Source organism: Pimephales promelas, chromosome 17 (assembly GCF_988280905.1).
Source record: "Pimephales promelas chromosome 17, fPimPro1.hap1.1, whole genome shotgun sequence".
Taxonomy (NCBI): Eukaryota; Metazoa; Chordata; class Actinopteri; order Cypriniformes; family Leuciscidae; genus Pimephales; species Pimephales promelas.
In genome coordinates, this window is record NC_142785.1 from 33,128,482 (window position 1) to 33,142,747 (window position 14,266).

At 34.3% G+C, this 14,266-nt stretch overlaps 1 protein-coding gene across 1 annotated transcript in view; it reads left to right on the top strand.

Annotated features, from left to right (window-relative positions):
• The window catches only part of polr3a (polymerase (RNA) III (DNA directed) polypeptide A), a 44,052-nt gene that overhangs the window by 5,792 nt on the left and 23,994 nt on the right, over nt 1–14,266 (top strand). The window contains exons 7-14 of the mRNA XM_039650698.2: nt 1,284–1,446; nt 3,307–3,443; nt 5,557–5,660; nt 5,885–6,026; nt 7,503–7,643; nt 8,301–8,370; nt 9,866–9,993; nt 12,550–12,688. Coding sequence (XP_039506632.2) covers nt 1,284–1,446; nt 3,307–3,443; nt 5,557–5,660; nt 5,885–6,026; nt 7,503–7,643; nt 8,301–8,370; nt 9,866–9,993; nt 12,550–12,688 — 1,024 coding nt within the window. The remainder of the gene's footprint in view (nt 1–1,283; nt 1,447–3,306; nt 3,444–5,556; nt 5,661–5,884; nt 6,027–7,502; nt 7,644–8,300; nt 8,371–9,865; nt 9,994–12,549; nt 12,689–14,266) is intronic.

The window sequence follows — 14,266 nt, forward strand, 5'->3', positions numbered from 1 at the left end:
AGGGGGTCCTCGATTCTAGATTCAAATAAAAAATTGACCTTACAGCAGCTGGAATTTAACATAACATATAGCAAAAACCAAAACCAAAAAAAACAAATACACAAAAAAAAAAAAAACATGCTTTACAGTTGTACTATATAGCTAAATATATAAGCCAAAACCAAACAAGTCATTCATTCATACACACTCCTCCCTAAACAGAGTAAACCATATCATTTGTACCAAGACAACATCAAAACACAAGTAAACTCATATACAGACAAAAAATATATATGTATATCATACCAAAAAAATAAGTTACAGTGAGAAATAAATAATAAAATAAAATAATGCTAATCAAAAGCAATTGCATGTATTCTGAAGATGTTGAGCGTAATGACTTGAAAAAGCGAATTGAAATTGGAAGTTTATTCCAATCGATTCTTGAGATTTAAGAATCGATATCGGTTCATAAAAATGAGAATCGATTAGTATCGAGAAATCGATATTTATTACCCAGCCCTATTATTTACTGTTAATTATATATGTTTTTTTTATTTTATTTTTTTTAATGTTAATTATATATGTATGAATGAATAAATTAGCTACCGTAAGTTCAATAGTTGTAGCAATACAAACATTTCCGCTTTTATTTGAGTGTAAATATTTAGGTTTAGGTTTATTTGTTTAGCACGTTTAGTACAAGTACAGAACAATGCTAGGAGGGAACGAAGCCAGACTAGGCTTGTACAGAGTTCCACTCCTATTCCTATTAACTCACGAGATATGCAGACTAAGCATCACAGAAGAAAAAAAAAGAAGAACAACAACAAAAAACAAAACACACAAAACAAAAGATGAAAAATAAAAATAAACAACAAATGATAGAAAGCAATTCAATACAAACAAATGTGCTTAGAAAAGAAAAGAGAGGAAAAAATTATAATAATAATAAAATAAATAAAAAACTACAACATAAAAAGGCATCAAGCTAGCGATCGTAAACTCTTCAAATGCTTTGTAAAAGCTGAATAAGAGGACATTGATTGCAACGATGGACTTAACTCACTCCAAAGCTTAGGACCTCTAAAAGAAATATTAAATTGGTATTGAATTGAAATATTGAATCTGGAAATGAATAGCAGTTGAATACAGTAGATCTGTTGTTGATTTCAACCTTTAATATTATCGTGTACCAAATGAGCGGTTCCCTGTATAGTTTCAGCATTATTTAGGAAAGTTTTTTTCCGATATCATTCTGAATAATCGGCTATTGATGTCTAATTGTAGTTGTTCACCCACAGCACCGCATGTCAGGAGCCAAAACCCAGATGATCATGGAGGACTGGGACTTTCTGCAGCTCCAGTGCGCTTTGTACATCAACAGTGAGCTTTCGGGGATCCCGCTCAACATGGCACCCAAGAAATGGACCCGTGGCTTTGTGCAAAGACTCAAGGGAAAACAGGGTACGGCCCGCTGAGAGCTCACTGAACGCCAGCCTTTCCCATGAGTCTGTGGAAATGCTGGTGTTATATTTGGCCTTGTCTTTGACCGCTTGTCTACTTGCATGACGTAAATCCTCTATTTGGCCCGAGTGTTCACGTAAGCGTTTTGATTTCTCGATTGTAGGGCTTTCACTTTTCGTTCGAAAATCGTTTGAATAATCGGTTGGACCAATCAACACGAGTTTCGAAAACGAAAACAGGGAATCGATTTTAACCCTTGTGCTGCATTAGATTTTTAACACCGTTGAGTGCATTAAGGACCAAAAATGGCCACATATTAAACATTGCCTAAAATATTATATATTATTATTATTTTCCACTTTTACCAAGTTAAATCTTTTAACCAGCATCAGTCCTCATCATAACTACCAAAAATGTATTCAATTTCAGGATTTTAACCCTTTAATTACCAGTTTTGTTTGCGAAACCATCGATTTGTATAAGAGGAAAAAACACAAAAATTCAATTATTTTCAATAAACTAAATGCAAAGAGAAAACTTTAGATTTGGATTATCACAGTCCCACTTTGCAAAAAATCCCACTTAGCGCGTTAGAGACCAAAAATGGCCACCTATTAAACATTGCCTATTGCCTAAAATAAGGTGCATTTCCACCCATAGGGAATAAATATGTAGTGACGTCATCTGGTGGAATACACTATATAATGCAAATATAATGCTTTTGCTTCAAAATGAAAGGATGTTTGTGCAAAAATCATGTTTCATGTATTACTGACAGCCTCAGTTTTAATGGGTTTCAATGGGCCATTTTTGGTCTTTATGGTGTTGAGTGTTACTATTTGATCTACACAGTGTGTGTTATACATATTTTGCAAAATGGGATCACATTTTTTACATGTATCCAAAAAGTCACAATTTTGCCAAATTTCATACCATTTGCATTAAAACAGCCAAAATGGTCAAAGAAATTAAACTGCAAAAGACCAAAAATGTCCCTAATGCAGCATAAGGGTTAACGGCCTTTTTAACCAAAAATGTGTTTTATTAAAGCTCAAATCTTGATTTGATTCTGACCAATTCAGTTTACGCCTCGTAATTTTTGCCCTTTCAAACAAACGAACATATTAATTTAATTCAAATAAATTAAGAATACAAGTGATGGTAAAACGCATGGCATATTACTGCCACTGTGGCAGAGAGAGATTGCAATTAAGCTACATTTTTCAACATTCCTTTGGTACCCTGGCCTAACAATATAGCGTTTATTAATCTAGAACTAGATCAGTAATAAAATGACCTAAAAATGTTATATACTAATGCATCTTAACATTTATGCAATGTATTATATGCATAATATGACCCCAAACAGTAACCAAACCAAGATGTATAAATGTTGATGCATGGCAGCTGGTTTACATGTTATTTGATTATTATTATTATTATTATTATATGTTAATCTATTATAGAAAATGAACCTATTTTAATTGTATAATTTCAGTTTTTTTTTTCAAAATCTTTGATTTTTTGAAAAAATCTTTTTTTTACATTGATACGCTTTTGTCTTTTTTGATACTTTTCTTAGCACATAGTGGACAGTTTGAAGCAGTGTTTAATAAAATTGTTTCAATTCACTTAAATTTAGACTTTTTTTTTTAATCAATTTAGTATCGATACCGAGGTATTATGTTCTGGTATCGTACCGAAGCCAAAATTGTGGTATCGAGCCATCCCTAATGCATGATGGGATACACTGTATTGGAGATTACTCACTTCGTCGTGTGGCCGAGAGCCCAAGTGTGTGTGTGTGTGTGTTTGGACAAGGCCTCAGTGTCGCTCTGACATTGGTTTTGCTATTTCCAGGGCGGTTTCGTGGTAACCTGTCTGGAAAGAGAGTGGATTTCTCCGGCAGAACGGTCATCTCTCCCGACCCGAACCTGAGGATTGATGAGGTCGCTGTACCGGTTCACGTCGCCAAAATCCTCACCTACCCGGAGAAGGTGAGAGCAGTTACTGCTAGGGCTGTCAAACGATTAATCGCATCCAAAATAAAAGTCTGTGTTTGCATAATATATATATGTGTGTAGTGTGTATAATTATTTTATATATATATAAATACACACACATGCTTGTATATATTTAAGAAATATTTTCATGTAAATATTTAAGAAATATTTTCATGTATATACTGTATATATTATCATTTATATTATATATAAATATAATTTTTTTTATATAAATAATATTTTTTTCTTAAATATACATGCATGTGTGTCTATTTATATATATATATATATATATATATATATACACACACACAAAATAATTATACACAGTGCACCCACATATATTATGTAAACAGACTTTTATTTTGGATGCGATTAATCGTTTGACAGCCCTAGTTACTGCTGCGGGGCAGAACAACTACTCCTTGTTACTAGTCAATTAGTTGGTGAAATAGTTAACTAAATAGGATTTTTTATAGGATTTAATTCTGGATTTAATTACATTTTTGTTAGTCAAGAAGCAGTTATTTATTTATTATGTGGCACTATTAAATGTTTAATTTTTTTTCTGAAAATTTCTGCATTTATGATTCAGTGCAAAATTAAACAGCCATTAAACAGTTTAAACAAATAGTTGCAATTTAAAAAAAGACCTTAAAACTCATATTTGAACACCAAAATTACATATTTAAACGTTTTTTCTAGGGATGCACCGAAATGAAAATTCTTGACCGAAACCGAAAACCGAAAAAGAGGAAACCAAAGCCGAAAACCGAAACACCGAAAGAATTATTAGTATCATTGTATTTATGGCTATGACTGTGTACAAACTTTACTAAAATCAAGGCATTGCAATTGCATATTAATATCACATTTTCAAAGAATAAATCAATTACAAATTATGCAAATATTTATTTAGCACAATGCACAGTATAAAATAAAATTCAAACTAAAATGTTTAACTTGACCCCACTCATACACTAAATAATAATCTACTGGCCTGCAGAAAGGTTTTAAAATGAAACGTTCTCTCAAAAACAAAGCCAAGCGCAAACTTCTCATCAGTAGCACCCAGTTTGCATGTCTAAATTAGTTACATTTTAAAAATTTGGCATACAATAACATAAAAAGCCTTTTTAAATGAACAATGGTCCATGTTTAATACAAATGTACATGAAACTTAATGAAACATGTTTAGTGAATGCATTTAAATATTTAAGAGAGCATTAATTTAGTTCCATACATACATACATAGTTCCCAATCCCATATACATATTTTTTGTAATGTCACAAGTAATAATCTCAGGGTTTACTGGGTTTTACATGATTATTTTTGTATTGGTGGTGGAATAGCCTACTAAAAAAATAAGCATTGTCATGCGTTTATCTTTCTTCTTCTCACCGATTCCTGATGGTTAGAGGACAGTTACTTGAGTCGTCCCCTGTCGTTTTAAGGAATAGTAAAACGGAGAGCGCGTCAAGTATAAACGCCTCGACCGTTTGGAGCGGTGCGCGCGCTCTCTGTGGAGACTCGCGCTGCCTTGTTTACTTTCGCCTGCCTCCTCAGCGCGAGTCTCCACAGACAGCGCGCGCACCGCTCTTGATCCGCTCGCAACCGGAATCGTCGTCATGGCGGCGCGCGTTGTTTAGAGCAGATATAGGTGGATAAACAAGGCTTCCGTCTCCTCGCGGGTTTAGATACACTGAAATGCGTCCGCACCGCAGACATGTTGCTTCAGACAAGCACGCGTGCAGGTCGCGGTTTCTGTTTGCGTCATCACAACATTTCGGCCGTATTGTTTCGGTGATAAAAGTCTTTCGGCCGAAAACCGAAAATGCACTTTTGGGCCATTTTCGGCCGAAAATTTTCGGCGGCCGAATATTCGGTGCATCCCTAGTTTTTTCCTTCTTGCAAATTCTTAATGCCTTAAAATATCTTGAATGCAACTCGACACCCATGCTTCATTTAGTATGCGCGGTTCTATGAATATGCAAATGAGCCCCGCCTCCACTCACTGACCTTTGTGACGTCAGAAACCGTGTTTTTGAGAATGTCTTTGGTTATAAATTGTGTAATGCAAAGACTTTGGTGTGTTTTTTCTTTTAGGTGAATAAAGCCAACATTGAGATGTTGAGGAAGCTAGTGCGCAACGGTCCTGAAGTTCACCCAGGAGCAAATTTCATCCAACAGAGACACATGCAGATGAAGAGGTCAAATACAGTTCTCCGTCCTCCTCTTTTCCTCTGTGCTCAAAAATCATCCACAAATGAATTATCTTTCCTCGAGTTTGACTTTATTACAAAACATAAAGCGATGCGTTCTTGATTATATCATACATATACTGTTACGATGTCCTCTCCTGAGTTTGATCTTTAAAGCTTCATAGAGAGCCATAGAAGTGTATTCCTTCATCTTCTGAGTGTGTTTGCCCCAGGTTTCTGAAGTACGGTAATCGAGAGAAGATGGCTCAAGAGCTGAAGTACGGGGACGTGGTCGAGAGACACATGATTGATGGCGACATCGTGCTGTTTAACCGGCAGCCTTCTCTGCATAAGCTCAGCATCATGGCTCATATCGTGAGTTATTATTCCTCATTTACTGCAGTGTAAATCTGCGGGGGCGTTTAATGTGGACGCAAATCAACATTTTAAAAATGACTCGAAGAAAGTGACACAATCAATGAATCGGATTTGATTGATCTTCATTTTAATGAATGGTCATCGATATCTGAGAGAGCAGGGTGGCCAATATAAAGCCGATATTTATATTTCATATATATATATATATATATATTAGGGCTGTGCAAAAATTAATTGCGATTAATCGCATCCAAAATAAAAGTCTGTGTTTACATAATATATTTGTATGTGCTGTATATAATTATTTTGTATATATAAATACACACACATGCATGTATATATTGAAGAAAATGTGTTATTCATATGTAAAATATTTATATTTATATAATATAGATTATGTATTTATATATATACAGAATTTAAGCGCAAATAATTCTTAAATATATATATGCATGCATAGGTATTTATATATGAAGAGTTCAGATGCAAAAGCCTCTAAATGCCATTTGAAATTTTCTTCTTTAATGATGATTTTTTATCAAACTTGTATATTTAAGTTCAGTAATTTCACTTAAATAACAATTAATAGGTAATTATCATTGCCATTTAAGTGAAATCACTGAACTTAAATATACAAGCTTGATAAAAATGATCAATCTAGAAGAAAATTTCAAATGGCACTTGCATCTGAACTCTTCATATACAAAATAATTATACACAGCACACACATATATATTATGTAAACACAGACTTTTATTTTGGATGCGATTAATCGCGATTAATTTTTGCACAGCCCTAATATATATATATATATATATATATATTTAAGTCAATATTTAACAAATTAGATGCATTTAATACATTTATATTAAAAAAATCTTTAAAATAAACATGCTTAGGCCCTATAATTTAGATGGCAACTTCTTGAATCTGCAATCCTTTTACAGTGTTTTTTTCCCCCCACAAATAAAGTCATTGTTTAAAAACGTATGAATATGTGGATAAAAAGTAAACGCTGTCAGATTCTGTCAATTTTATTATGCAATTCAAACAAAAATACCGTTTTGGCGCTTGTAAATGTTACCAATCATTTTTCGAACTCGTCCCTGAACTGAAATGTAGTAGTGGGCTTTACTTTCCACACCGCCTCCCATGGCCGAAACTGGTATTACGACACCTGCCGGGCCAGGGCTAGTAATTTAGCATGCTAATTAATATCTCTGCAGAACTGTAACTTGTCATTTCTTTTAATGACATCATCAACCTTATTTCTTCTCATTCTTTTGATATTTTAACCTCAATTCTTACGCATGGCACCTTTACAAAGGCTGGTAAAATCGACTCCCTGTTTTCCTTTTCGAAACTTGTGTTGGTTGGTTGGTTTTCAGCCCTAGTGCACACACACACAAATAATTGATTTTTATTCAGCGGATTAAAAATATACATCAAATTAAATCTGTGTCAATTCTCCAGGCGCGTGTGAAACCTCATCGGACGTTTCGCTTCAACGAGTGTGTGTGCACGCCGTACAACGCTGACTTCGACGGAGACGAGATGAACCTCCACCTTCCGCAGACAGAAGAAGCCAAAGCCGAAGCGCTCGTCCTCATGGGGGTGAGACAGTCGGGTTCATTAGTTCATGTGTTAGCTAACATAAACTAACAATGAGCAATGCATTAGCTACAGTATTTATTCATCTTTGTTAATGTTAGTTAATAAAAATACAGCTGTTCATTGTTAGTTGACCGTGCATTAACTAATGTTAACAAATACAATACTTAATGAAGTCTTAGTAAAATGGTGAAATTAAATTAAAAATAAGTGTTGTTAATTCTTAGTTCATGTTAATTTAGTAAGATTATTCCTCAAAATTTTTAATCATATATTAATTTAAAAAATGTCTTGTATTTAATCTTGGTTTTTATTGTGTTTGTATTTTTGTTCCACTTTATATTAATTGGCTTTAACTACTATGTACTTGCATTGAAATTACTAATTTGATACAATAGACGTATTGCGTACATGTTTTTTTCATTGTACTTTATATTTTAAAAATACCTGCGTGAGTTAATCACTACACTGTTGACCCTTCCCTTGCACCTTAACCCAGCCGTCAACCCACTCATACCACACACAATAAGCACATTTTACTTCTTTTTCAATGTAAGTACATTATATTAAGTGGCTTTAAGTACTAAGTGGACATGAAAATAGCCTTGGATGCTGACATGGGACTAAATTAAACCATCTGAAACTGTGTTCCTCACACAGACGAAGGCGAATCTGGTCACTCCCAGAAACGGTGAGCCGCTGATCGCAGCCATTCAGGACTTTCTGACAGGTGCGTTTCCCTCCTGAGCCAATCAGATTTCAGCATCTGATGTCTCGCCTGAAGATGGCGCTGCACTGATAAAAATGATTTTGTGGTGAAGTAAATACTACAGAAAAAAACAATGTAATTTACATGAAAAAGGTTAGTTCAGGCAAGAATTTAAAAAAATAAGTAAATTTTTTAGTAGAACTCAATTCAATCGTGTAGAAATGAAAGCATTAAAATTAAGTAAAATTACTCAACTTTTCTGATACTGGTGTTCCCATCATGCACTGGGCCATGAATAATTAATGGGGTTGATTTTTCACTGTTTTCCAGCTGTATTTACACTATTTTATCGTTACTTTTGTTGTTAGGATTAGTAATTTGCCATTTTGTGACATTTGGACATTCAAACACAAAAACGATCTATCAAATGTTACTCTCATTGTGTATTGTCTATCAAGTATTGAGGTCTGCATTCACACATGCTATATCAAAAGTGAAGACATGATGAGACGCACTGCAAGTATTAATTGCTTAAACAGTGTGGTCTAATTCAATGTTATATTGTTTGAGTGAAATGTTGTATTAAGAAAAGTTCTTTAATTCTTTAAAATCTTTAATTAGCTAAATAAAAAATACTTAATTTCTTAAGTTACTGTCACTTAACTTAGTTAAATATAGTTTACTTAATTATATGTGTGAAATTTACTCAAAAAATATCAGTGCAAAAACTTGCCTTGAAAAAATTAAGTAAATTTCACTTATTGTTTTTTACAGTGTGTTAAACCACTTGTAGCGACAACAATGACCTTCTTGTCACTTAGAGGTGTGGTAGGATTATTTCTGACGCGTGAGATGCAACCAAGACGCTTCCAGTCCAGTAATGCATGTATTTGTCACAGTTCCGATGCCATAACATCCACATACGCTCCTGACATTAGTTGCATCTGACTTCACTTGCTTTCTAACTACCTATATACCTATTAAACCCACACTCCACCCAGTGTCCAACAGTGGAACTACAACAAATTATAAATAGAGCATAGTGGCTGATATTAAAGGTGCAGTGTGTAATTTTTAGCGACATCTAGTGGTGAGGTTGTGAATTGCACCCATCTTAAGTTACAGTGGCCGACAGGAAGTGATGTCGTCGTCTAAACCGCAGAGAGTTAAGCTACGAGGTTTCTTTACCAAGATGAATTAAGAAATTAGGTTTACTTGATTATTCAGTAAAACGATGTTATTGCGAATATTATTGTTACTTGTTCATCATTGTGTCAGTGTTTTATTCGAACAATGCACGGTGTCACACAATTCGATGTAAAGGGAACCGCGGTGCGTCGGCTCATTCTAAGCTAATAAAAACATAACAGTTCATTATGTAAGCTCTTTATACACCATTTTAAACAAAGGTATTTATTTATAAGATATTGCGTTTCTGTCAACAGATCCTCCTATATATTACACGCTGCGCTTTTAAACCACTGATGTTCGTGTGTGTTTCTGTATCATGTGACAGGTGCTTACCTGCTCACGCTCAAAGACACTTTCTTCGACCGGACCAAAGCCTGTCAGATCGTCGCCTCCATCCTGGTGGGAAAAGACGAGAAAGTCAGGATCTCCCTCCCTCATCCTGCGATCCTCAAGGTCTGGCACGAATGGGGGAAATGATCACATTATTAACCCTAAAAAAAATAGTTTTGATTTATTTCTTAAAAATACTTCCCTTGATCTGAGCGTTACAAGACTTGGCTACTTTTCCCAAGTTTGCCTCCTGAACACACACATTTTTTTGACTCAATTCTACAATGTTAAGTGGGTGAAAAAAACTCCTTAATCTTGTATTTGGGTCAAAAATGGGCACCCATAGAAATGAAACGAATGGGGAAAACTGTAATTTAGAGCATTCTGAAATAAGACAAAAAAAGACACCAGCTGACAGCAAAGTCACTTCATCTTTAGGTTTTAGCTCTAAGAACTTATTGGAATGATATTTTAATGAAGTTAAAAAAAAACAAACATAAGAATAAGCATGATTTACATAGAAAATATGGTACTTTTTGAAGTAAATAAATTCAAAAATACCCCCAAAATAAAAAAAAAACCCCATAAATGGATAGACAAAACTTTATCAAAGACAGTGATACAACATTAGGATCACACCAGAGTCCTCTGTGCCCACATTTGTCCACAATTACAGGATTAAGGCTATAAAGTGAATACAGCTTGAGGGTTAAATAGACACTTCTTTTTTTTTCAATTGCTTTTGTCTTTGAATGGGTGTTATTTGACGTTATTTGATTTATTATACGTTTTACTTTGAGTAATAACTGCTCACAGATAGGGATGGGTATCGTTAAGGTTTTATCGGTATTACTACTCTTACCGATACCGCTTATCGATCCGGTACTTTAACGGTATTCTTATCGGTTCTTTTTGGTGTTTTTTTTTTTTTTAAGAATTAAGAACATAATTAAACTCTATATTTTGAAATGTAAAATAGAAAAAGCAAAACGAAGAAAAATATATTTTTGTTATGCAGCAATGTGCAGGCTTTTTTGTTTTATATAAAAAAGGACACATAAGAAAAAAAACAAGTAGCCTACAAACACAAGAATAAAATCAATCAAAGATACAAATTATATACAAAAGTGCTTTAATTTCAGCAAGGTGTACTAACATATCTTTTCAGGTAATTGTTTCTGTCTGAAAAGAAACCTAATTTAGTAATCAAATATAAAATAGCACTAGTTTATCATAGATAGATTAATGCTTATTTAATCTAAAGTTACTTATTCAAAAGCTGCGAGTGATTTTCTCTGCCTTTTGTTGTTTGATTTGCATTAATGGCTGAATCGTCAGCAGGTTTAGGCTATTAGACTGCTGCCCCTTTAAGACCGAAAGCAAATCTAATCGGTAACCGGTAACTGAAGCACCATCAATTTCTCCCTATTATTTACGTCCATTTAAGACATAATTGTGTTTAAGTGAATAAACTGTGTTTAAGCGAATCTCAGAGCTGGTCATTTTGATATTTGTATGTATATTTGATAGTTAAGGAGGACACACGAAGCCCAAAGTATAGGCTACTTTTCTTGTCTCGTTGCAGTCCGTTTCGGAGCGCGCATCGCCTTGTGAACAGGCTCTTGCGCAGGTTTTTGTGTTTTTAATAGCCATTTTTTGATCTTGCAACAGTAGAAGACAGCATTTTGCAACAATCGCCGATCATGCTGACGGTTACGTTTGGGTTTTAGGAAGAACTGACAGCGCTCCGCAGTGCTGTGAAGTAAAGGAAGTTAAGCTGGACAGATCATGCGTCTTGTTTTTTAACGGTTTTATCTCAAATATCTTCTTTTTATAATCTTTGGAAGCCGAAATACAAAATATATTAGAATAATATCCCACATCTAAAGTGTAACCACGTTGAATGTTTAGTTCTGTCCTCATTGTCACTCATTAAGCAGGGCTGTCGTGTTGCGCGTGCTGTGGCTTTGCGTGAGAGATCGCTCTCTCTCTTCTCTCTCTCTTTCTCTGCTGAACTGCTAATTTCAAATTTGCATCACAGACAAAAGGTTTAATTAAATATAGTTTATATATAGAAAAGGCTGGCGATATAAACATGTTAAAGATAACGTCTTTATAGGAATGATAAATAATTTCTCCAGTACCGACAGCAGAACCGATAACGTCCGAGCTTATCGATACAGCGGTCTTTCAAAATTCAGCACCGGGGCCCGTTTAATACCGGGTTTCGGTACCCATCCCTACTCACAGAGTATAATGTTAGTTATTTGATCTGTTTAATTAGATTAGAGTTCTGATATCCATATTACAAAACCGGAAGTGACATCGTTTGGACCTTTTTTTTACAGTATGTTTGATAGACAAATAAATCTCACTTTTTCTAACTTTCTTTAACCCATAATATTTTCCTATTTAGTGTAAAACGCATCAAGCTATTCTTGTTTCACTTTCCCCCTATTAATTATGTGTAATATAAACCTTATAGATTTCAAACCTAAAAAATAACAATGAAATGTAACTACTTGTGCGTTTGCGAGAATGTACTCGTGTGTATTGCAAAATTCACTTTTAAGGTAAATGAGAAACATGTTTTGAAGGTCATGCACTTCATTTGTAATGAGTTTGTTTGTGTGATATATTTATTTGAGAGTGTAATGAAGTTGACCTTGTGTGTTTCAGCCGATCCGGCTGTGGACTGGGAAGCAGATCTTCGGTCTGATCCTCAAGCCCAGTAAGAGCTGTCCAGTGAAGGCCAACCTGCGCACCAAAGGCAAACAGTACTGCGGGAAAGGGGAGGATCTGTGTTTCAACGACTCCTGTGAGTCACGCACTTCAAACACATGGACGCTTTACTATTATTTTACAGTACACCTCTGTTTTGCAGTTTTATTGCCCCCCCAAAAATAAAAGGGATGAATGGAGCGTTCATGTGCTATGGCAAAGATGATATTTTCTACTTGTGAACTGGTATTTATTTACCAGTGTGTTGCGTTCAAGTGCTTTTGTTGTCGTAAAGTGGTAAAAAGATGGAGATCCAGACCTGTTATTTAGCTAAAACTGTTTTAGATTGCTTAAGTCATTTGCTACTGCAAGAAGATGATTTATCAAAACTCAAACGGTAAATAATATGGCGTATATTTTCTAGATCATGAATAGTATATACTTTTACCATTCACAACTCGCGTTGCTATCTGCCATTTTTAAAAAGGTCAAAGGTTATCTCCGTGAGGAAAAGGAAAATACCACGTGAGGTGGTATTTTTATTTTTTTTATTATTATTGAGTCATTTTCCTTTTCTTTTTTGACAATGAACATGCCAGAATGAGAACAGGAAGAAAAGTATACTTCTGATTAATATTTTAAAATATTAATTAAATTGGTTAATCTGTTGGTTTTTGGAAATTTGGATACCACTGTTTTTGATAGTAACTTTGTATAAAATCAGTAATCCAGAGGAATGTTGATGGAGAACACTGAATGTCTGCAAAATAATATTTTATAGAACACTATTACTGTAAAAACAAAAAAAGTTGCATTAGTTCAGTTGATTCTACATGATTTTTATTAGTAAAATGTAATTAAACCAATAATTATTCTAAATAGGACTGGGTATTGACACAAATTTCACAATTCGATTTCGATTCAATATTGATTATTTTGGATATCAGTTCCAATAAATGGCAAATGTTCTCAAGGAAATCAAATCTCTAACTAATGCTGTAAACTATGGGAGTCTAGTTGTAGCCTATAGACTTCATTAGCCTAATATGAAGGTAATAATGAACTGTTTTGTAGCTATACAAACACTTAAATTACACTTTTATTTATTTATTTTTATAATAAGAAGATTATATGAAATATAAACATTTAAATGGTGGCTGTCATAAAAACTTGCCAGGTTTATTCAAATCTGCATTAAATATTGAAGAACATTAAGATTATAATGCATATGTAATATGGTGTATATATTTAGCAAAATGCTCCTCTCTAGAGTTATTTTTTCTAGCTGACTAACGAGTTTATGTGGGTTTTCTGAGGTAAATATGACGATACATTGATTACAAGCTGTTTAACTGACGTCTTTCCACGGTTGAAACGCTGATTGAGCGAATCAATGTGACATGATCCGGATTTGGATAAGTTGTACTCTATCTTTAACACACTTTCAGATGCTCATTCATGTTTATTTGGCGCTGTGACTGGTATTATTAAGCCGGAAGAGAGATCAGCGCTGCTGCTTCTCCAGAGCGATCTCACGCCACAGCGACAAAACAATATTTATGTTTTTGAATTTCTAAAGAAAATGGACGTAATTTGAAAATTGAGACTTTGTTTCATATCAATAGTAACAAAGGACAAAGATTATTGCAATTTTGGATGCGCGCAGCCGCGATAC